This window comes from Columba livia, chromosome 12 (assembly GCF_036013475.1).
Source record: "Columba livia isolate bColLiv1 breed racing homer chromosome 12, bColLiv1.pat.W.v2, whole genome shotgun sequence".
Lineage (NCBI taxonomy): Eukaryota > Metazoa > Chordata > Aves > Columbiformes > Columbidae > Columba > Columba livia.
In genome coordinates, this window is record NC_088613.1 from 4,818,607 (window position 1) to 4,841,287 (window position 22,681).

The 22,681-nt window shown below is 39.3% G+C and overlaps 1 protein-coding gene across 2 annotated transcripts; it reads left to right on the forward strand.

Moving 5' to 3' along the window:
* The first annotated feature begins 794 nt into the window (after positions 1 to 794).
* Positions 795 to 14,716, forward strand: FMR1NB (FMR1 neighbor). 2 transcript variants are annotated; one of them, XM_021281514.2, is made up of 7 exons: positions 795 to 3,589; positions 4,191 to 4,262; positions 6,249 to 6,362; positions 7,529 to 7,666; positions 10,133 to 10,229; positions 12,874 to 13,016; positions 13,309 to 14,715. In XM_021281514.2, the coding sequence occupies exons 2-6, from the start codon at positions 4,193 to 4,195 to the stop codon at positions 12,974 to 12,976; spliced, it is 522 nt and encodes a 173-aa protein (XP_021137189.2). In that variant the 5' UTR covers positions 795 to 3,589; positions 4,191 to 4,192; the 3' UTR covers positions 12,977 to 13,016; positions 13,309 to 14,715. The 2 variants fall into 2 exon arrangements, with proteins under 2 accessions (XP_021137189.2, XP_064933545.1); XM_065077473.1 differs by having other exon boundaries at positions 795 to 4,262; positions 13,309 to 14,716.
* Positions 14,717 to 22,681: the final 7,965 nt, after the last annotated feature.

Genomic DNA, 22,681 nt, shown 5'->3' on the forward strand with positions numbered 1-22,681 from the left:
TCATCTGTAAGCTGTTTGGTTTAAAATACTGTAGATAATTAACCAAGGTAGACTGACCTTGTAATGTAACTGCTCTTGGGCAATATTCTCTGTACATATTAGCTGCGACAGATTGGATTTTATGTTGACATTTGTTTGGTTATAGTGCAATATATTTTGTATGCAAGCAGTTTCAATAAAGTTTGATCTTCCTCTGCTAACTGATGTTGATGCAATCCTTACAAATGATTGCTTTCAAAAATCTCAGAGTGGAGAGAAAGTGTTTCTTTGTTTAGACTTTAATTGTAGCCATTGTTTACTTACACGTTATAGAAGACTTCTAAAATATTACTGTTTTCAAAACTATGGCACATAATGCTCAAGACAACGCAATCTAAATATTAAATGGTACAGTACCTGTTGAGTTGTCACACTACATGCACTATATTTCTCACATTCAGTGGTTGAATTCACTAAGGTGCTAACTAGGTTAAATGTGAAATTACTAAATTACAGTTGGACTAATTAGCTGCATTCCATTTTCAAGTGCATTTTGGGGTTATGACCTTTTTCAGTATTTGTGTGCTTAACATGTATCCCTTTCAATTCAAATTCCAGTGTTTTTAAATGTTATTAAATTTCAAGAAATTAAACTGTGAATCTAAATGTACGATTTTATTTTGAAAAGTCATGTTGTTTCGAAACTTAAAAGTGCAACAAATTGTCTGATGCTTGAGTTCAGGTCTGTCCTATTGGTAACTTATAAAGTATGGTCTAATGAATTAAAATTATTTTTAAAATAAAGTTCTTTAAAAAGAGTGAGAGGTATTTGTGAATGATGCCAAAGTCTAGTTCAATAGTGTAAAGCGCAAAGACTGTGAATTAACAAATACTTATCCAAACAGCAATTTTGTTTCCTTTCTTTACTAAGGGCATTTTTGGTAATGATGGTGGATTAGGATTTTCAGAGTTGGTAAAAAACCTTATCAAGGAAAAAAAAACCTTCACACAGCTTTTTTGAAACATAGGTAAAAATCTCTCCTTTATGAGCATTCATGAGTTCAAGATCCAAACAGGTTTAGTTTCTTGAATACAGAAATTGTTTAAATTACATAGTAATAGATTAACTTTCTCAGCCCTATGTGTCTCTAATATCAACTATTTTGTGCCAGTCTTTCAACAAGCCAGAAACAACATGAAGTGCTGCGCTAGTGAGTGGAGATGCTGTGTTCTTCGTAGTAGCACTTACTGTGAAAGAGAACTTGTTTTCCTGAACTGCAGTAGCTTTCTCTGCAAAACCCGTCAGTATTAAATATTAAAAGGGAATAGATTAATTCATTTCCAGTGGGAATTCCTCAGTCACTTCAGGAATCCTGCTGCCTTGGTCCAATAAGCAGCATTCTGTATTAATCTGCAAGGCAAAAAATGGGTCTCATTTTTTTTAGCCCATGCATTGTTAAAGATTTTAGTCTATTTCCAGAAACAGTAGGATTTGTGGTGGGATATCTGTTCTGGGGGGTGGGGGTAGATGCTGATGTTGGTTCTGGTGGCTACTTTAAAGAATTTTTTTCAAGTGACAAGGCTTAGCTTGATGTGGTTTCCTCAGTAGTTTGTAATAAGCTTTTTTTCTCATTCACTTAGACTTACTGGTACTTAATGTTTTCATCCTAAAAGACACTAGTGAAAGTCTTTTCCAGCCAGATTCACATCTGTGAAAATCAGGGTGACCACAAAGAACTTAATACCTTAATGGTGTGAGACACCATTCCATATGTTACGAAAAGTGAGGTTAGTTCGTCTGAGGTAAGTGTTCTGAATAGATTCCACTTTGATGGGCAAGGATTTCCTCGCTGGAGTTTCACTAGGCTCATGTGCAGTGCAGCTTTCTCACCACACCTCCGTGCTGCCTTCACCATGGGAAGGGTTGGATTTACTGCCCACTGTTCTGAACCAGCGCGAGTCTCTCACAGCAGCTTGTGAATATTTTGCCTTCATTGGGGGGGGTGAATCTCTTTTTCTACTCCTAATTTTTTTTTTAAGGTATTTCCCATGTCTATCACTCCTTTCACGGTTATGAAGATCATCTATCTTGAGCAATTTGTGATGGAGATAAATAATTGCTACTGAACCATGAATGTGAATTAGTTGTCACTATTACTTGTGTTTTAAAATTTCTTTATGATAGACTTCAAGGTATTTTTGTGTGGATAAAAAAGAGCAACGATCATACATGATTGTTTTGTGTTTCTGCTGAGGGTTCAATGGGACAAGACTTTCTTACATTTGTTGCTCTGAATATATGAAACTGATTCCAAATAAAGGCAGTTCATTTAAAGCAGAAAAAAAGATCTATGGATGCAGTCTGTATAAATGAGTGGGAACTTGGCTGCTGCACAGATGGCGTAACAAAGAATTGTTTGGGGTATTGGATGTGTTCAAGGTGAGCCTTAGGTACAGACCATAGTTACAGCAAGGAGAGCCAACAGTCCTAAACTTAATGAAAAGAAAATCAAGTGGTCAAGGTAAAACGTGGAGGCAGTTTAGTCAGGTGATGAGCGGTCTGAAAGGTCCCATATTTGTGCAGCAGAATGCATCGTGCTGTAGGCAGCGTTCTACGGGAATAATTGGTGTGGAGAATCTTAACGGCGTGTGGGGCCTTACGCTTCAGAAAATGAAGACTGGCTCTTCTGTGTTGGACGTTTCTAAGTGTCTTCTCATTGGTACTATTGCGAGTGACTGTGTGCAATGAAACAATGAAAGTGAAGATACTGTGTATTGTTCCTTATGTTAGCAAGCTACTGCTGCGTACAAGTTAGGTTAGAGAGTCACCCTTTAAACTCGTTACTCAATTGAAACAGGAAAACAAACAAAACATGTTTATGTGAATATATAACTTTTTTAAAAGGTAATTTATCTTTTTGAATGGTTGTTGTAGCATACTCTGTTTTCTAGAACATAACAAACTGCTTTAGGCAGCTCAGCTGTTTGGAGAACTGCTGACTTTTGGGGCATCTCTGTTAACTTTAGGTTTCAATATTTTTTAAAACGCTCTTTCTAGTCTATTCAAAGAGCCTTTCCTTAGGAATGGAAACGGCTAAGAAAGTGTGTGTCAGACTGTGCTTTTGCTTCAAGTGTGCAGAGACTTGGTTAACCCAACAGAAGATCCTCTTAACTAATTAATTCACATGTAATGGGTTATTGGGAAGCTCAGACTTAAGCACTTTGACCAAACTTTGTCTGTTTTGAGCGGAATGTGTTTTGGTGTCCTGAGGCATCTATTACCTGCTCTGCAGAATTACATGGTGGTTCTGGAGTACAGTTGGTAATACCATGAACTCGGTTTTATCTTAGTGAATTAAAAGACTTAAGAGGCTTTGTTAACAGTCTTTGGGAAGGACTTATTTATTTTTTCCAACCACATATACAGCTTTTTTCTGGCCACTAAGCTGTGTTTTTCACATCTGTACCATGGATTCTGAGCTGTATCATAGTAACAGGGAGCCCACTGTGATGAGCTTTGATTCCACGTCATTGTGCGGAGCAAGTCTGTAGTTGCTGTACTCTGAACAGCTGTGCACTCCCTGCAGCAGCAGAGAAGACGGGAAAAATAGTATGTAATAGAGAAAACTAGAGTGTTTTCTCTATCTCCCTTGTTTTCTTTCTCCCAGGAGGTTCTTTCCTCTTCCCAGTTTATCCTGGATGGCATTAGAGTGTAATAAGTATACCAGAAAATGGTTGCTGTCCTCTTAAAATATCATTTTACATTTAATTACCAAAGCAAAGTTTCTCTGTGGGACAGCTGGCATTTGTATGTTACTCAACAGGTCCATTCTAATGGCAGGAAAGCTTCCTCGTTTAGCAGCAGGAGCACAGAGAGAACAGACCCTTCAAAGGCTGATTCCTGTGTATTTTTTTAGCTAAAAGTCGTCTTTTCAAGTTGTCAGGTGGCCAGCTCTGGGACATTTCACAGAGATCTTTTTGTGTAGTCTCTATTAATAAGATTAATCCATTTAAGCTCCCTGTAAATGAATAATTTCCTCAAAATCACTTGCTGAAGAAACAAAAATCACTGGGTTTGGGCACCGCCTTTATGCAAAAAAGAAAAAGTGCAGCGATCTGCTGTCATATTCTAATCCATAAATACAAAGTTAAGATCATAATGTGTTTTATGCATAAGCACATATCTATTATTCCTGTTGGTTTTATTGCAGTAATGCTGCTAATTGGCACTCATCTAGTGTGGAACTTGGTGGTACTGATACTGCTTTGCAGCATCAATTCAAGTGAGTATTGCAAGGTGAAAAGTATTTTCGTCGGAGCAGCGAATACTGTTATTAGCAAGAAGTTAAGATTAAAAGTTTGTCTTGGTAATGATTGAAAAATACTACCAAGAGATATAAATACTCCAGGTAGGGTCAGTCCTGGCACTTAAAAACAGCAGAATGTTTTTCCCCCAACTATAGTTCCCATTTCCCTCTTTGTGCATCTACATGAGAAACACATCCTGCTTGGTTTATCCCTGGCAGTTTATTTTGCTTTTGTTTACCTTTGATTCTAGATTCTTCTATTTCTTTCCCCACTTTTCTTTTCCTCCAGTGTACAGTTCAGTGTTCCTATAATCTGCTGAGATTTGATGTATTTGCTTACTACAGCAGATGGCCCAAAATAGTTAGCAAAGATTTTTGACTGCTCTCTTGCACCAGAAGTTAAATTGGGTCATTTGATGTGGAAAGGATCAGCCCACACATGAAACGTAGGATTTCACGTTTGGATCCAATGGATCCATTGCATTGGATCCTTCAGGCGTCGATAATCAGACTTGAGACACGACACTTCGAGAGCTTGGTGAAAGGCTCTCGCTTGCTGCAAGTGTCATTGGCAAACATTTCTGCAATATCCAGATACCAAAGTCATTCTGGTTAAAAAAAAAAGAGGCAAAACCATTTTTGCAGTGTGTTTATGTGTGTGAGGTATCATGTAGATATAAACATGATTAATCTTACAGGAGAGAGCGACGTGTAGGACAGCCATGGACATATATTCAAATAATTCTTGTCAAACCGATTGGCAGGTACCTCATCTCATGAACTTCCTGCAAAATCATTACAAAATCTTTTAACATTTTCTATTGTGTCTCGATTACTGGTGGGGAGGGGACCGTGAGATAACTGTCAGTGTGAACTTCGCTGGTCACTTTTCTGTTAGACGTTAGTCTTGGATTCCCTATTTCGACATTTGTTTAACTCTCCCTACTCTGAAGCTGCTTCTTGTCGAGTGAGTCTCATAGGGCACAGAAGAGCCCAGTGGAGCACCAGGGCAAACAGGGGATTTATCGCCCTGGGGCTCCTGATGCTGCCAGCTGAAGAATCACGGTCAATACCTTAGTTTTCGGTTAGGCCCTGATATCCCTTCTGTTCACAAGGATCTATAAAACCATGAAATGGCTTTCAAGAAATTCCATCACTGAAAGCTATTTCATATGGAGAGAGAAAAGGCAAACAAGATTACTGGGTGGTTTGGGGGTGTGGGGTTTTTTGTTTGTTTGATTTTGTTTGGTTGTTTGGTGGGTTTTTTTGTGGGTTTGTTTTGGGTTTTTTTTTCTTGATTGCCAGTGGAGTCTCGCTGCAATTTGCACTTGTGGTTTCATTAAAGAGAGATGTGATGCCGCATCACTTTGAGTAGTGTAAATGAAAGGTGAGCAAGAAGTCCCAGAACTATGGATCACTACGGTTTGCAAAAATACTCCAGTACCTTCTATATTCAGGGGTGTTTTGCTCTTTTCTACACAACCTACACACTGTAGGTCCCAGTCTGGGCTAGGTGGATGTTTGATTGTATGTGGTAAAGCTGCCTTTTACCAGTTCTGTGTCTCAGTTAGGTTTTCAGTTAGATCTTTAAAATAAAGGCTGAAAGTTCTGCTTGTATATACAAGAAAAATACACCCATAGATGTAACCCCAAGTTTTCATGTAACATGCACCTTATAGGTGAACAGTAGAGCTTTTCATCTTAACAATTTCCACCTGAATGAATTCTTTAAATTTCACAGCTTTAGTTCCTTACTCATTGTGGTTCATGAAGCAATTTGAAGTAATAGAACTGAACACAACAGGAAGACATCTGTGCTTAACCTTGCTAGCCATCAGTAGTCACAACTCATAATGACTATAAATGCCTTCAGAATGGAAGATAATCAGTATGAAAATGTCATTGCATTTAGTTAATTATGGATATTTTGATGCTAATGAGGTAATCATTATGAGCTTTCAGGTTTTGCACAACAAACTGTGAATGTTTCAGAAAAAGGTGAAGTGTTACCCAGCCATCTCCAAAGGAAACTGCAGGCGTCATTTGATGCTGTCAAAACCTTCTTCAGGCCAGTGAGTGAGTGTCACTTCAGCACCACGGCATCATTTCTCTTCCCTTTCCCCTTCGTCTGCCTCACTTCCAGTCCACCCTCACGCATTTAGTGCATTTAAAACCCTCAGTCCAGTACTGCAAAGCTTGATATATCTCTTCAAAGTGGCATCGTTAAACTCCCCTTTGGAGCAATCATAAATTGACTTTCATTGTGTTACTACAAAACCCTTCATCATCAATGATGTGATTGTGCTGGAAATGCTGGACAGTTCGGCTTAGGATCCACCTTGCCAAGCTTTGTTTTATCTGACCTGAACTAGCTTTCTAGTCTTCCCATGAACACATAGGAATAAAAGAGCAATTTGCCACATCCTAAGTTAAGAATTTTACCCCACAGTAGTGTCTCTGCCACCTCTACTGCCTAAGGAAGGCTCTGTGGCCACAAGCTTAGACCAAACCACTCACCTTTTGGACTGCTGAAGTTAAATGACAAGAAAAACATTATTGCATAAAATTATCTTAGTGCTAATTTGCTAATATCAATAGCAAAGATGATACCTATGAATACAGAAAGGGCTTGGCCTGTACAAAATTGCAAGTGCACTCAATTATGGGAGCTACTGGAACCAAATGGTGCTTTGCTGTTGCTGAGAAAGTGTCATGTAAGGGATGAGATACCAAGTTTTACAGGAATTGAATACAAAGAGACATCTACTATTTATAACTGTCTTACATGTTCAAGCCCTTCTCACAGATGATCTCATTATTATCAATTAATCTTTTATTAAATAGCAAATTTTTAAAATGGCTTAAATATTCTGTTCAATAACAGGGTTGGATATACTAGGGCTTTGTTCCTATGAGCTGATTTTTCAGCTGTAGTGCCAGAGAGATCTAGAGCTGCAATATATTCTATGGTGGGCCCTTAAAAAAAAAAGTCTTAAATTTCTGTTGAATTTTTAAAATTTGAAACACTTCAGTCAAAAAGTGGAGTTTGTCTTTCCCACTTAACAAATGTAAGTACAAAAAGGGTCCCAATGGTGTTTAGATTTGGGGTTGTAAATGTTTGCTGAAATAAATTACATAAGATTTTACATGACATGATTACTGGGGACACCAAAAGGACAACTTCCCTCTACCGGAGCATTGTTCTGCAATAGAGATCTTACATATTCTTTCTCTTTTTGAAGCGTGCCGTTACAGAGATGAGCAAGTCTTAATTCCTTGTAACCTAGGAGAGGGCCTTAACAAAACCGAATGCTTGAAAAATAAATGTTGTCCTTCCAAAACCAGCCATGACCTGACCTGTTACATGCCATTCAATGACAGTAAGTATACTTTGTGAATTACTGCCTCCTAGGCTGATGCTACTTTGGGTGATTTTCATTTCTATTTCTTCCTTTAGTTTTTCAGGTCACCACTCTTTTCAATGTGTAAGCTTGCATTTATTTCTGCATATATAATAATACAGAAAACAAATAATTGATAAAGAATTAGCTGGATATCATGCCAACCCTGGCACAAGCAAGGAACAAGTAGTGCAAATAAACATAGTGCAAAGAATGGAGTGAAGGCTTCATTTGTGGAAAGTGGAGTTTAATCCGAAGTATTAGTGACTCTGTGAAAGTGCTATGAAGAAAAAGTGAAGGAACTGGATATATGTAATTTGGTGCAGAAGAGGTTGATTGGTTATTTAATAGTTACTGAAGCCTGTTTAGAAGGTCAGTTACTAACATGAGGAAGCCACAAATTCTTCTTGGTTGAACCAGGTGATGTAACAAGTGGGAATTGCCACTAAGTGATGCTTCGTAAATTTAGCTCTAAAATTAGGGGAAAAAATCATTAGGAAAGTCGTGCAACTCTAGACAAATCATCAGACAAGTAGAGGAGTCGCCAGCCTTGGAGGTTTTTCAATACTTGGCTGGACAAAGACAACTTACTTGACCTCATGTTGGAGGTGGCCTTGCTTCAGGGAGAAGGTTGTTCTACCTGGGGAGCAGAAATCTTACAGGCAAAATTTCTGTGGTTCTGTGTTCTCAAATTCTAGCCTTAACATAATATTTTTCTTTCCTTTTTCCTTTGAGCATACACTTGGTGTACATGATTGTTTTTCCCTCATGTGAAAGAATGCAGCAAACTCTTTTTGTACATCCAAACCTTGCACACAACTCTGCTTTGCTAAAAGGGCTGAATCAAATCTACATTTTTGTCATAACTTTTTTTCCATTTGTGCAGCTTTGTAGAAACAGTTATTGCTTTTCACAGTGAACTTACTTAACAAACTGAAAAATGGAAAATTTTAGAGGCTTTTTATTAGACACAGAATTATTTGGTTTGGAAGGGACCTCTCAGGACCATATGGTCCAATCCTCCCCACTCAAGCCAGCTCAGCTACAACAGTTTTCCCAGTTTCCCAAAACTTCCAGTCAAGTTTTGAATATGTCTGAGGACAGAGACTGGAGAACCTCTCTGGGCAACCTGTTCCAGAGTTTACTGTTTGAACCCTCGCAGTTAAATAAATAGATAGTATCATGTTCAGGTGGGATTTCGCATCTTGGTTTGTTTCCCCTGCCTCATGTTCTGGCACTAGACACATATCTCATGGTTTTCTCTTAAGAAAATGTCAAGGTATTAGAGTGATATTTGGAAATTCATCATAAACTTAAATAGGGAAAAAGCCAAATATTACCATGTTGTGTTTAACACAGCAACTCCTGTTACATTGTATCCTTTTTTTTTTCACCAACAATTAAGACAGAATTGTTTTCAGACACACGCAATCTTGCTAAAAGTGGATGTTAGCAAAAAGAAACCATAATCTAGAGCTTAATGGCTTAGGTCTTCCTGGTATAACTCAGCATACTTCCTTTGCTTTCAGAGACTATATCCAATTTCAGAAGAGCTCAATTAATACCAATACGAAACCCCAGAGGGAATACTTGTAAGCTACCATGAATTCACTTTTTACTTGTTCGTGCTTGCTCAGAAGCAAGCAGGGCTCAGGATTCAGCTTTGAAACTGTTCTTGTAGCCAAGCAGCTCCCCATTCCAGTGCTGGGGCAGCTGTAATTGCTACTAGCAAGATAACTTGTGATAGACAGAAGTACTGTTCAGCGTGGGGCCATCAGAATCTGTTTATTAGGGGCATACTCTAGAAATAAAATGTCTAAATAATATTCCCTACTTAGGCCTATATATATCATATATGTATATGAATATATACGTAAAAGGCATTTTACTATAGCAAGAGGAAGAGCTGTATAGTGAAAGTTATAACTCTTCTGCACATTTTTAGGATAGATACTCAAGCAAACATTAAAATTAAGTATTCAGCCATAACTGCTTGTTTTCTCATTCCACTTAAGCTTTTATTGTTTGGACATTAATATCAAGTGCTGACTATTTTACAGAATTATTTGTTCATAGATTAATTAGCTACTTGAATGCTCCTAGATGTACAACATATGTCTAAAGATAATACAAACACTGCCCTGGGAGCACATGCTGTTTACCTTGTAGGAATCTGTTGACAAAATAGGAGCACTTAGCAGATATTAGACTCATGGCACCTGCGTTTCTGGAAGGCAGTTCCAGGCTTGGGTCACAACAACCCCAGGCAGCACTACAGGCTCGGGGAAAAGTGGCTGGAAAGCAGCCTGGTGGAAAAGGACCTGGGGGTGTTTGTTAACAGCGGCTGAACATGAACCTCTCTTAGAGGCCGGTCTCTGTCATCTTCACCTCAATGTATGTCTCAGAATGATTCATAACTAATGCAAACTTCTGCTGACTCTACAGATATACAACTGATATTTCGAGTGCTTGTGCTTGCAGCAGGAGGATTTTTGACTTTGGGGTGTCTGCCATTCTGTTGCTTTGCCTGTTTGCAGAGAAGGTAAGTGTTGGAGTGTGAGCAGCCCCAGTTTATGGTGTACTGCTTCTAAATGTAGAAAATACAGGCAGCTGACATGTTTGAAGTCACTGAGGGGAGAAGAGACTGGAAAAAAGGCAAGAAACTAATGTGCAAACATAAAAAATGAGTCTTTCTATTTCGAAGCTGCATAAAACAGAGAATCAATTTGACTTACAGAAAAAAAAAAAAAGCTTATTAACACCACTGTATTCTTTCTAAAGACATAGTTATAAAGGACTTGGACTTAATCTTATTTCCATTGCTTGGGAAGCTGCATGTAAAACCTGAAGCTGTCTGGGGGTTAAAAAAGAAAGTCTGTGCATAAAGCCCTGAGCAGGGCTTGAGCAGGGGTGCCTGAACTTGAGCTCAGCTCTGCAGGACACAGAACCTCTCCTGGGCAGATATACCAAGGAAGGGAAAATCAGGCTTTTCTCCCTTGACTCTGTGGTTATATTCCCCCACTTTCTGTCCCTGCTCCCCACCGAACGCTACTATATCCATATGTGTTAAAAGAACTTGGTTTGCATTCTTCTCCTCTTTTTGGCAGGAAAGCAACACCAGCAGCTGCCAATAGGGAGCAAAAAAGGTGGCAAATGAGATGTGTGCAGATTCCAACACTGCACACAGCCCATCCTGGTCAACCCAGAACAGGGTTTTAGGACTCAAGGTCATGAGTGGAAAGAAAACCCAGAACATGAATTAAAAAAAAAAAATAAAAGAATAGTTTTAAGGAAAACTTAATTTCACTTTGTAAAATAAATTAAACAGAAACAAGTGAGAAAACATCCTCCCACTTGCCTTAGCTCTCGAAAATCACAGGGAAAATGGAGACAAAACTGGTTCTTTTACCATTGTCTTCAAAACCACTTCTACAACAGAGTGATGTTGCCTACAGGAAACAATTGACTGCTGCACTGGAAATTACATCTATGAGCAGGAATGAATTATCTGAAAGATAATAGGGAATAAATGGATGAGAAAAAGCGGATTGTAAAGAAGAACAAGTAGAAATGTGTCTGTGTGGGACAGACCTGGAGTTATGCAGTAAGACACGGAATGAACAAAGTAGTGGGTCTGAAGAGAATGAGAGATGGGCTGGGAGTGTGGTTGGGGGAAAAGTGAATTATTTCTAATACTTCTAAAGTGCAGTTCATTTCTTTTTCATGTATAGGGCACATTACAGCCTGTGAGTGTTGTGCAAGTGGTTTAATGTTTGATGTTGTGAAGAATTTGAGCATATGTGTATGTTTTTATGGTAATGGGAAAATGTAAGCTTCCCAACATCAAAATCAGTAAACTAAGATGGAATGCGTTAACTGTGCTTTATTTTTCTAAGGTGGTAGTTCATACCTAATGGCTAATGCTATAGCTTGGTTAATGCGACAGAATTGTCTTTATGTGAGGATTATTTTTTCCCCAAAGTGTTAAACTTTTGCTTTACTAAGATGATAGTAGTCTGTGTGGGATCATATACATGCACGTACACGCACACATAGATGTTACCAATGCAGCTGCTCAGCAGATGGCTATTTGCTGTGGAGTTTCACATTTAGACAAAACCTGCTGTGCAAATCTCCACATTGCATCTTCCACTGTGCTCAGCAGCTGATGTTCAGCATACAGATAGCTGTACTGAGTCATCAGTGACTCTGAAAACAGGAGGCAAAGAATTAGCATAGAATTATCATAAATTTTCTGGAAAATGAATTAATATGTGTTCGTTTTGAGAGAATTCACATTAATGTTTAAATTATCATTTCTGTGTTTTTTCACAGCCAGTGAAATTAGGAATGTTGCTGTTCTACTATGACTTGTTTTTTGGTTTGTTTTTTAATGAAGTGATTAACCAGATGCTAAATGGCTTTAATTTCCAACATCATATATTTGAGTTCTAGGAAAGGAGCAATCCTATAACATTGTAACTTTGAGTTTTACCAATTTTTAGAGGCAGTCAACAGAGGATATGGCTTTGAAAAGCATTCCCTTAATGAGCCTAAACCATGTACTTCGGCTGGGAATTCTTTTGTTTTCAATGTTATACAGTCATTGTTTCTCTTGTGTGCTACCAACATAGCACCTCTTTTCTTGAGCTGTGTTCTCTGATGCTTTTGCTATGTCTATAACTGCGCTATCCTATCTTATTTTTCTGTTTTGTTAGTCTTCATTAAGAACAACATGCAATGACAGGCAGGTTAAGATACTCAAGATTAGGAGAACACAGGTGCACTTAACTAGTGCTATGTTTGAATAATATTGTGCAGATTTTTAAAATAGAGCAAGAATTAGAAAAATCTTTCTGCTGAATTTCTAGTGCAGCGGTGGGAAGCAGGGCGTAGAATTTGGTTGACTAGTTAATGGGAAATTTCTGGTCATGGTTGCATGATATGAATCAAACGGTGAGCTGAAATTCATGAAGAAAATGTGAGAGATGGGAAAAGCTTATTGTCATGCTTTTCCTGGCCCTAAGCTGACAATGATGAACTTTTGTGATGGCCCTGAAATCAGCTGTAGCTTTGTGTGGTTTTTTCACTGGAGCTGGGATTCCATGGCTGAAGTCCAGGTGATCTTCTCTAAATTCCTTCTCTGCAAGTCAACCGATTTCACCTGTTGTTTTAATATGTTGCAGTCCATGTGTCAATCCTTTACAAAGTGCGAACAAGGAAATAGCTCAAACTATGCAGAAGAAAAGAGCATATAAGGATGACCTTACTCGACGTTTACTGGAATGACTTAAGAAAGACTCTTAAGGACCATAAGAACAAAAAAAAGGTAAACTAACCTTGGAGTTTTCTTTTGTTCTTCTGGTTTAGGATTGCTATCTTATATCAGTTCTGTACAGAATACTGAACATGTGCAGTACTAAATGCCTGTTGCCTCTCAGTCCAGTATGAGTATGCCAATTTATAGTGTACTAAAGGTGACAACGAAATCAAGCATCAGTGAGGTCATTTGACTGTAAAGAAATACTGGAGGGAGGATATTGGTTTGGCAAATATGTAAAGATGTGCCTAAATCTGCTTATACTGATATTTAATATTATTTTTTTTCCCTTTTTGTGTAGAGAAACATCCATCTGATCTTGAAGACCTTGAGCAGAAGGCCACCAGGATTACTTGAGTATGCCCCAGGAAATGAGATGTTTTGTTTTAGTATCAGTAATACAATGTTGTCAACCCTTGATAATGCTATTGATTTTGCAATGGAAGTTCTTCATTTCTGGTTTCTCATGCTCATTCCTTATCTCCTGTACAAAAAAGGCTGGTAACACTGAAAGGCAAAACTGCTCATTGCAACTCCTGAATAATAAAGCCAGTCTTCTTTTATTAATATAGCATCTCTGTGGAGGGACATAAAGATACCAGATAAATGCCCATCTCAGTTTAGAGGTCAGTCTTAGAATATTATCTGGATTAAGAAGAGAGTGTTGTCACTCATTAAATCGACAGCAAGCTTTAAAGATAAGCTTGGCAAAAATACTAAGTACTTGAGGAAACTGTGGTAGTGTTTTCTCTGGCATTGTTTCTCTCCACGATACATCGCTGCACCACAGAACTTTCTTTGATCTTAAGATGACCTGTCTCCCAAGGTAGGTGATTTCAAAATGGAATCTCTTTCTGTTTCTTTGAAGAGTAGCAAAAATAAAAGAAACAAACATGTAACGGTTTCAGCATCTGACTGCAAAGTAAGAGTGAGCGCCTGTGGGGGACTACGGTGGGTCCATAGATTCCCTGACAGAGGGCATGGGAACAGAAATTAGCCTTGAAGATATGAAGGCCCACCTGTGAGAAAGATGGGAGTAAAGGAGTATCCGGAGATGTTAAGGATGTACCCATGAGAGAGAAGGGAGTAGAAGAGTAACATTGATGATAGCAAAATTAGCCAATGAGATGTTACTGCTGTAACTTGTAACCAATAATGAAGAGACACATTAATTGGTAAAACTGTATAAAAATGCACTTGTGGCAATAAATGGCACCTACTACTTTCATCCTGGAAGAACTTGGTCTATGTCGTTTGTCCGTCTCGACCACGACAAGCGCCTAAAAGAATGTCATCAGGAATCAGTATCACACATAACAATGCAGTCACTGGTCATTTTTCTTTAGATCTGTAAAGTCCATGTAGCAGAATTTCCAAGAGCTACAACTGGGATTAACGGAGCTTTGCTCCTAAACTGGCAAACAAGCGTTATGTGTGATTCTTATAAACTCTGTGTACTTTCAGGATTTCATTTAATACATTTTTCTTAGTTTCATCAGTTGTAAAAAAAGGCATAATTTTAAATCCAAGTATAATAGGGGTGGAATATGCATATGTGCAATCTCATGAAGTTGTGGGAGTACTTACTGATAGATATAGCTATATGCAGGAGCTTTAAAACCTGGTATTGCAACCATTGCCACTAGCATTGTATTAATATTACAGATTATTTCATTATAATTTTGTAAATAAAAGTATTATGATGTTTTTTATGTGGAGCAGCAGAATGATGGACACTGAACAGGGCTCTGTTTGCCTTCCCAATCTGATATGTACTTGCTGTTTCTCCATGTTATCGTTATGAACGGTGAATTATGTATACAGACATTTTGACAAAGACAAAAAGTATCCTGCTATGTTGAATTTAGGGGCACTGTCACAGCTGAAATGTGCATGTGACAAACCACATAGATCCTCACGGCTGATGGTGATTATGGACAGAGCTGTGCTCTGGAGAAAGTTGGGCTTTCACATGATGCTTCATGATTTTGATTTGAAGGGTATTGATTTTGATTTGAAGGGTGAAATTCTTTCTGGTTCTCTGTTATTGGCAGCACAACTACCTTCGATGTCATATAACGTTCTGACAAAAGGACACGTACTGATGAAACAACTATATTTAATAGTAAGCAATCAGTGCATCTACAGTAACTGTATCTGGCAGCACCAGAACAAGATGAGTATAAGCAAAACATATGCACTGTAAGAGGAGGAGGTGAGCTCAAAAAGACACAGCAAGGGTTATATTGTCCCCTGGTGGGACAGTGGTCAAAAGCACAGCACAGGGACTCGGGCCCTGTCCCTTTTCCACGTAGCAGCTTTGTTGTAAAGATGTTCTAAAAAGCTGGAAATTTTGTTTTTCAGTTAGAGAAAACAGAACCTCTGATTTTAAATTGAAATTTTTATAGTATCTTGACAGTTCATTGAATCAGTAGCTGTCAAGCAAGGGTATTGCATAAGTAATTGCAATTTGTGCTTAAAATGTCATAATAGCTATTTCATTATTATTGCAGGTCAAGATTATTACCTTAGGGTCAAATCACTGATAGTCATTCACAGGCCTGTGTGTGATGCTAACTTTGCTGACATTGTCACATAAATGCGCATGTTTTGATCAGCTGATTGGCTGCTTACTCCCAGTGCTAGATATTTAGATTCCTTTGACAATATTTGTTTTTGTATTCCCAAACCTTAGCATACTATGGAACAATCTCAACAGGATGCTACCGCAGATTTACCTGGAACGTGTCTTCCCCGGTGCCTAAACTTCTGCAGTGTATCTTGTACACCAGGCTGCATGTTGCTGAGCCAAACTCATGTTTTCTTTCTGCTTTCTGTCACTTAAAAGACCTCGATTATCGCCCAGGTCAGCTAGAAGAAGGCACAAGCATTTCTTACAAGCTCCTCACAGGGCTTTTGTGGCCAGCAAAAGAAGCTGCTCAGGGCAGCAGAGCAGACAGACCTTCCACCTGCCAGGCCCAGGAGAGGGACAGACACCTCCAGTGCTAAAACCAGGGACCACAAGATGGTGCTGCAGGAAAACATTTTTCCCTTGGTGGTTTTGGTTTCTGGAGAACTTCATTGATTTCTCCCTTTTACAGCGTGGTTCATCAAGTCACAAAAAGGCAGATAGTGTACAATAGAGCAATGGTCACTCAGTAAAAAAGACAACATAATGCAGCATATGATGACAAGGCTTTAGAGGAATTACAAGATACACAAACCATTGCTTGTGGCTTTAGATCTGCTCGCTCTGTATTGAACTGATACAGAGTGAAACAAAAGAGCTCTCAGTGGAACATCCCTCTTTATCTTCACAAAGATTAAATAAATACAAGGATAAACAACCTGCCCAATGCACAACAGCTGTGTCCAAGAGTGGATGCCGCTGCCCTAGAGACAGGAGCTACGATAGGGCTTCCACAGGAGTACAGCTCTTTTATCACATCACTCAGAGCCTGCACCATGTCTAATGGCAAAGGATTTGTCTCGCTTTCTGTTCCCTCTGAAACATAACCCACACCTTTAACCACATGCTGTAAGATGAAGAGAAAGAGTTGAAATGATTTTTGGAAAGCTTTAAGGCAATATGAAATGGCTGCATTACACTGTAGGCATTTGTGGTGATACCTGGTAGTTCTCTCCCTCTGACCTTTAGAAAGCTTTCAAAGTCATGAGAATTAAACTTAAAAAATAAGTACAATGAAATGAAACCCAGGCTTCTCAGAGTTATAGTGAGAGAACAGGTTTGAACCATAAAGCTCAAAAATCCAAAGCCAAATACAAATTTGTATTTAAGCAAAATCCCTGTGACTGGGGAACCGGTCTCGTATTTTTGAAGGCTTGAGGTTCAGTTCTGAGGCCTATTGTTCCCAGCTGAGATTCATGTAATGCCAGGTAGTGCAGATATAGCAGGAGAATGTACTTCATCTCTCAACAAATATTTTCCCAGCTTGTCTCCATGTAAGGGGTGCAATTTTGAAATGTTATGGTTCTTCTGATCCTTTGTCGACCTGGGTTTGGGTGCACAGCTGAAATAAAATGCAAAGGTCTCCCTGGAAAATGTATTTCATGTTCTGCTGCAAGGTCCCAGTGGAGCATCTGCCTCCGTCCAACTCAGTTTTGCTTCTGATCTTTGTGCTCCAAAGGTTTTTTGTTCTCACAAAACATTGGAAAAAATATTTTTGAAAAAAATTTCTGCCAGATGAAAGTGAAAATCTGTCCACAGCTGTACTATTGTAGCCTTCTAAGTTTCATTGTACTGCTTCCAAGTCGGTTCACAAAAGGCATGTTTCTTACTGCACTGCTTCCTCACAGAATCCACTATCCTACATCCACCTCCCATCCAAGTGTATAAATCTTTGAGCATGTGTGTGTGTGTTCTATTCAGTGTACAAGTGGAATAGAGCTTCACTCTTGTGCTGGTGTGTGGCTGTGTTTTGGATTTGTGCTGGAAAGTGTTGATAACACAGGGACGTTTTGGCTCCTGCTGAGCGGAGCTTACATGGAGTCAGGGCTTCTCTGCTTCTCACACTGACCCACTGGTGAGTGGGTGTGGGGGGGCACAGCTGGGACAGCTGAGCCTGACCAACCAAAGGGATATTCCACATCATATGACTGCATCCTCAGTATACAAAGCTATGAGAAGAAGGAAGGAAGAGATGTTCGGGGTGATGGACTTTGTCTTCCCAAGTCACTGTTACCTGTGATGCAGCCCTGCTCTCCTGGGGGTGGCTGAGCACCTGCCTGGGATGGGAAGTGGTGAATGAATCCCTTGTTTTGCCTTGCTTGCATGTGCAGCTTTTGCTTTACCTGTTAAACTCTCTTTATCTCAACCTTCAAGTTTTCTCACTTTTACCCTTCTGATTCTCTCCCATCGTAGCAGGGGAAGGGAGTGAGTTAGTGGCTTTGTGGGGCTGAGTTACCAGTTGGGGTTAAACCATGACAACTCTGCATCAGCTTGCTTCTCTGTAGTATCAGCCACTAGTGCTATCCTGGTAGCTTTGCAGGTTTGGTAGTGTCAGCAGCCATTGAGGCCGCGTGGGAAATACAATGGCACTTCTACAAAAAGCTGCCCACTAAAAGGGAGCATGGCTATGGATGTTATACACCTGCTGCATCTTACTTATCTCCCTGATTTTCAAGTATTTTCAGTCTGTAAGACTAGAGCTGTTCAATAGTCTGCCTAATGCATATCATCGACTGAGTAAAAATGAAATAATTAAAACAACTTTTCTTTAGAAAAGGAATTTTCTGATGCATCTGCTTGGGCTGCTGTTTAGCTCTGCACTCCTGTCCAGGCTCCTGTTCAGGTTTTTACTGACCCTCCAAGCTTTTACTATTTTCTTCAAGTTGCTTGATCCAGCACTAACATGCATGATCTAAATGTGAGATGGAGGAACTAAGCCAACTGAAACAACAGATAACATCCTATGCTGAGGACTTACTGCACAGATGGGAGATCCGGGGGATAATACACAGGTATAAAATGCTCTTACATACATTTCCGAATAGAAAGCCCAACTTCAGTTAAACGCACCACGTAGGTAGCAGCATTACTGAAAAGCAATTTCTTCAGTAAAACATGGCCTTATGAATGGCAGCAGCTAAACATATAGGAGTTGTCATTGGCTTTGTGATGCATCTTTTCCCATCATCTTCAATGAAGGGCAGGAAAAAGTTCATTCCCGTTCCTAACATTGGGTCTGTTGTTAGCTGATATTTCGAGTTTTTTGACATTATGTTTCTCACATACTAAACTGATAACTTCAAAGAATGGTGGCGTTCAGTTTGAAGCAGAGGGTCTGTATAAACAACTATCAGAAGCAAGGAAATCTGAGAGGCTGGAGAAAAAACAGCTATTGGGATGGCATTGACCAGTTGTTTTGATGACACAGTAGGTGACTGAGATCTAGCTTTTGAATAGTAGATAAGTGTGGCAAATTACTGTTATGGTCTTACTCATTCATAACAGTCCTAGAATGCTATAAAACAACTGTAGTTAAACTGTGAAACATCTGGGATTGGGGCCCATCAACTAAAGACCAAACTGTGCAAACTTGAAAGAAGGAAAAGGAAGATCATGGGAAAAAAAGGCCTTGTGAAAAATGACATGGAGCCTTTTACCAGAATGCAGAGTTTTACAATGTATTTTTTTTTCGTGTGGTCAGACATAAAAGTGTGTCACAGCAGCTCCTACAAGCTTTTATTTTATTTTATTTTATTTTATTTTATTTTAATCAATAGGCTTTTTTTTTTAAAAAAAAAAGAGCATAACTACAATTCATCGTAACTCATCAGTGCAGCTAGCTAGGAAGCAAAAGGTTAACAGCGAATTCTGTTTTACTGGTTAAAGATGCTGCTATAGCAGCATTTGCTCAAATGGTTGTTTTACACATGCGGTGGTGTCATCCAGTTTAAATCCTGCTGTGTTTCTTTCCCGACAACTGCTAGTGAACATTTGCCCACCTTCCCTGCTGCTGAGTAGTATCAGGATTAGATGCAGGGAGGCGAGCAGGCTTACAACTTCATCTGTTGGCACCACAGGAATGCAGGAGCAGAACAGCATGGCAATAGGGAAAACTTTCAAAATCATCAGTTTTAAGGTCTTACCTCAAAATGGCTGTTTCCTGGCTGGGGGAAGGGTATCTTTTCCCAAATGTGCAAGGAAAATGAAAAAAAGATGATCTTTTTTCAAATAAAGACATGATGAGCATTTATTTATTATCCAGCCTAGCAGGTGGGTTGATGTCTACGAAACTGTACTGAGAAGCAGATTTTGACATGGGAGGAGTGCCTGTCAAGAAAACACTGATCTTATCTGGTTCTGTTGGGAATAAAAATTTGGGAGTTTCAGTATGTCTTGGGCTTTTTTTAAGATGATAGATAGCTTGCAGCAACAGGCATTTTGCTCCCTTCACCAAAGGAAGCCACTTTTCCCCCAGTACTTAGCGAAAGTCTCTTTGAATTATGTGGTTATAGAGAATAGCATTCTGAGCAGAGAGACCATTAGGGACAGAGCTGGGTTTTCTGAGCATTTATATTAGCTTTTTCCTGCACTTGAGAACAGCTGACATCTGCTTCCTTACCTGCAAAGTTATGCACTTGTATCAACCACTTGTCTGTGCAGAGGAGAGGAAATGTGATGTGCCAACAGGCCAAAACACAGGAAAAGTGGCGTCACTCTTTCCATTGAATTCCTGTGCTGGAGATGCTCAATGTGCTGGTTAGGTCTGAACTTGTTGCTACGATGGATGAGCTGGATGGCACCCCCTACCCAGTAGAGATTTCTCAGCTAACTGGCAGCTGACACTTGAGCTGGGAAGTGGGGATAGCAAGCAGATACTGCTTTTTAACTGTAAATATAGCATTAATGGTTTCATGTAGGTTTTTCAAGTAGCTGAGTACAGAGTGAAACAGAGAAATAATGTCTCACATCCTCTCTTTTCTCATCGTTTGTCCTCTGTAAACACATGGCAAGCATCTCTGTTATTAACTTTGAATTTGAGTCCCCTGTGATTTATCTGATGATAGTGATGCCTGTTCTGCTTAGTTGCTTTAGTATTTCACCTCTCATGCTCAGACAATGCTCAATTATGGCACCAAACAATCAGCTTAAATTGCGCATTGGCAACTACAAAGTAATTGAGTTTTTTTTTCAGATTAAAAGAGGTAGTGACAAACTAAACTGACATCTCCAAAGCAGCTGTTATGGTCTATAGCAACAGTGGTGTGCATTAAAGAGCCTGACCACATATTTGTGCAATAGACCTAAGAGCTCTAAATGAGTTATGATTTGTCAATTAAGTAATATATACTGTTAAGAATGCACAGATAAACCCAAAGGAATTATTGCTATCAGCTGCAGAAGTTTCCATATTCTTACACATCAACAAACTTTTTGTCGTAGAACAATCGCTTTTCTGTTTGCTTAATGCCTTTAATGAGAAGCATGCAGCCAGTGCTGAATGACATGCTTAGAATTTGCAAAGTCTGTTTAAAGATTAAAACATCACCTGTAGCTCATCCTGACTGGTTCGAGTTGTTACAGCACGAATCTCACATTTATGCAGTTATTTGGAAGAGCGGCAAGAGGCGCAACAAGTAACTAAATTTTCCTTATTTTATGGGCATATCTTTACCATCCAGTGGACTGTTCACTGTACTGTGATTTCCACGCAGGTTGATGTTCAGGGCTGGTTATTCAGGTCCTAGCACTTGTTTTGTAAGGATAATAGCTACCCTGACACTGGCTCCAGCTGTTTTGCTGTTTCGACACTACTTCTAGTTTCAGAGCTGACTTAGTGCTACCTGCAACACCAGTCCTTTGGGTTTCCAAACTTTTTGATCACGTGCCCCATCAGCAAAATATTTCTAAGAATGTGCCCCTATTACTGTTCTAATATATTATGTATACTATAAAACATATACAAAAATACAAATTAAAAAAGGATGAAAGATGTGATAAACATTGCTTTTCATTCTTTTTCATTTTATTAATAGAAGGAAAAATATTTTCTCCCTTCGAATGGATTGTACCCCTTTGTGTGAACACACTCCACTTAGGAAACCACTGCTTTAGCATAGTCCAAGGACAGACCTCACTCCCCCCTTCCTTAAATATAATCTTCTGTACTTTAATTCTCTCTCCATTACTTGGTTCTCCCCACATAGACCTCCTAGTCCTATGGGAAACAATGACCAGTGGGATAGGTATATGACTTTTTGTTTCCCATTCACTCTTCACCTTGTTATTTAAACATGTAACAGATATAGCAACTTAATGACTACTGTGGGTAGATCATAATTATTCTTAGTAGCTCTTGTGGTCAGGCTGCTTTAGTAAGCCCCTATAATCTATAATAAAATTTGGCTTGACTCATCGTTACAGGGTAGGGAAGGTGTTCTCTAGTCCTGGCCTGAAGTTACATATGCAGTCAGCTCCAGAGTCTTGGCGTTTGCTCCTCCACTTCTTTATTTTAAGGAGAATTTGCTCATACTTCCCCATGAATGAGAACAACACTTGCCTGAACCAAGTAGAGTGCTGGCAGGTGTTATACATCCCTCCAACCAGTCTTTCTCATCCACACCTCGCTCTTAATTGTCTTCTAATGCGTGAACTAGTTCATTTATGCAGATGATCACTGAGCATTAGTCTCCTTCTAGCCGTCACCTTCCTAAGCTCAGTGCACTTATGAGACCAGTGGCTTGTTTCACAAGCTAAAGTGAAGAGAGGTAGAGCTTCCTCTATGGCCAAGGCACCTGAAGTGGCAAAGAGCTGCTCAGATCTGTTTTATTCGTATTTCCTTCTGCTGAGCAAGAGTAGAATTCTGCCAGTCTGGCTAAACTTAACCTCAGAGGAAAGAATAATTATTTCTTGATTCATTCAGACAACCAGCTGAAAAGGGTTTTGTCTCCCTTCAGATTTGATTGCCTCTTTACAAATGCTGTGGACCTGTTGAAAGCAGTGTTGGCAAACCTGCTATTAATACATTTCCCTGGGTTTGTGATAGCCTCCTCCTTCTATGTCAGTCATGGTTTGATAGATTGGAAGAGTACAGTTTGAAACTGAGTGATGCTCTGGGGGAAATAAACCACACGCCAGCTCCAGAAAAGGGCAGTATTAAGGTTTTGCGGGATTCTGTGGAATTTGTGGATGCTATATATAATCTTAG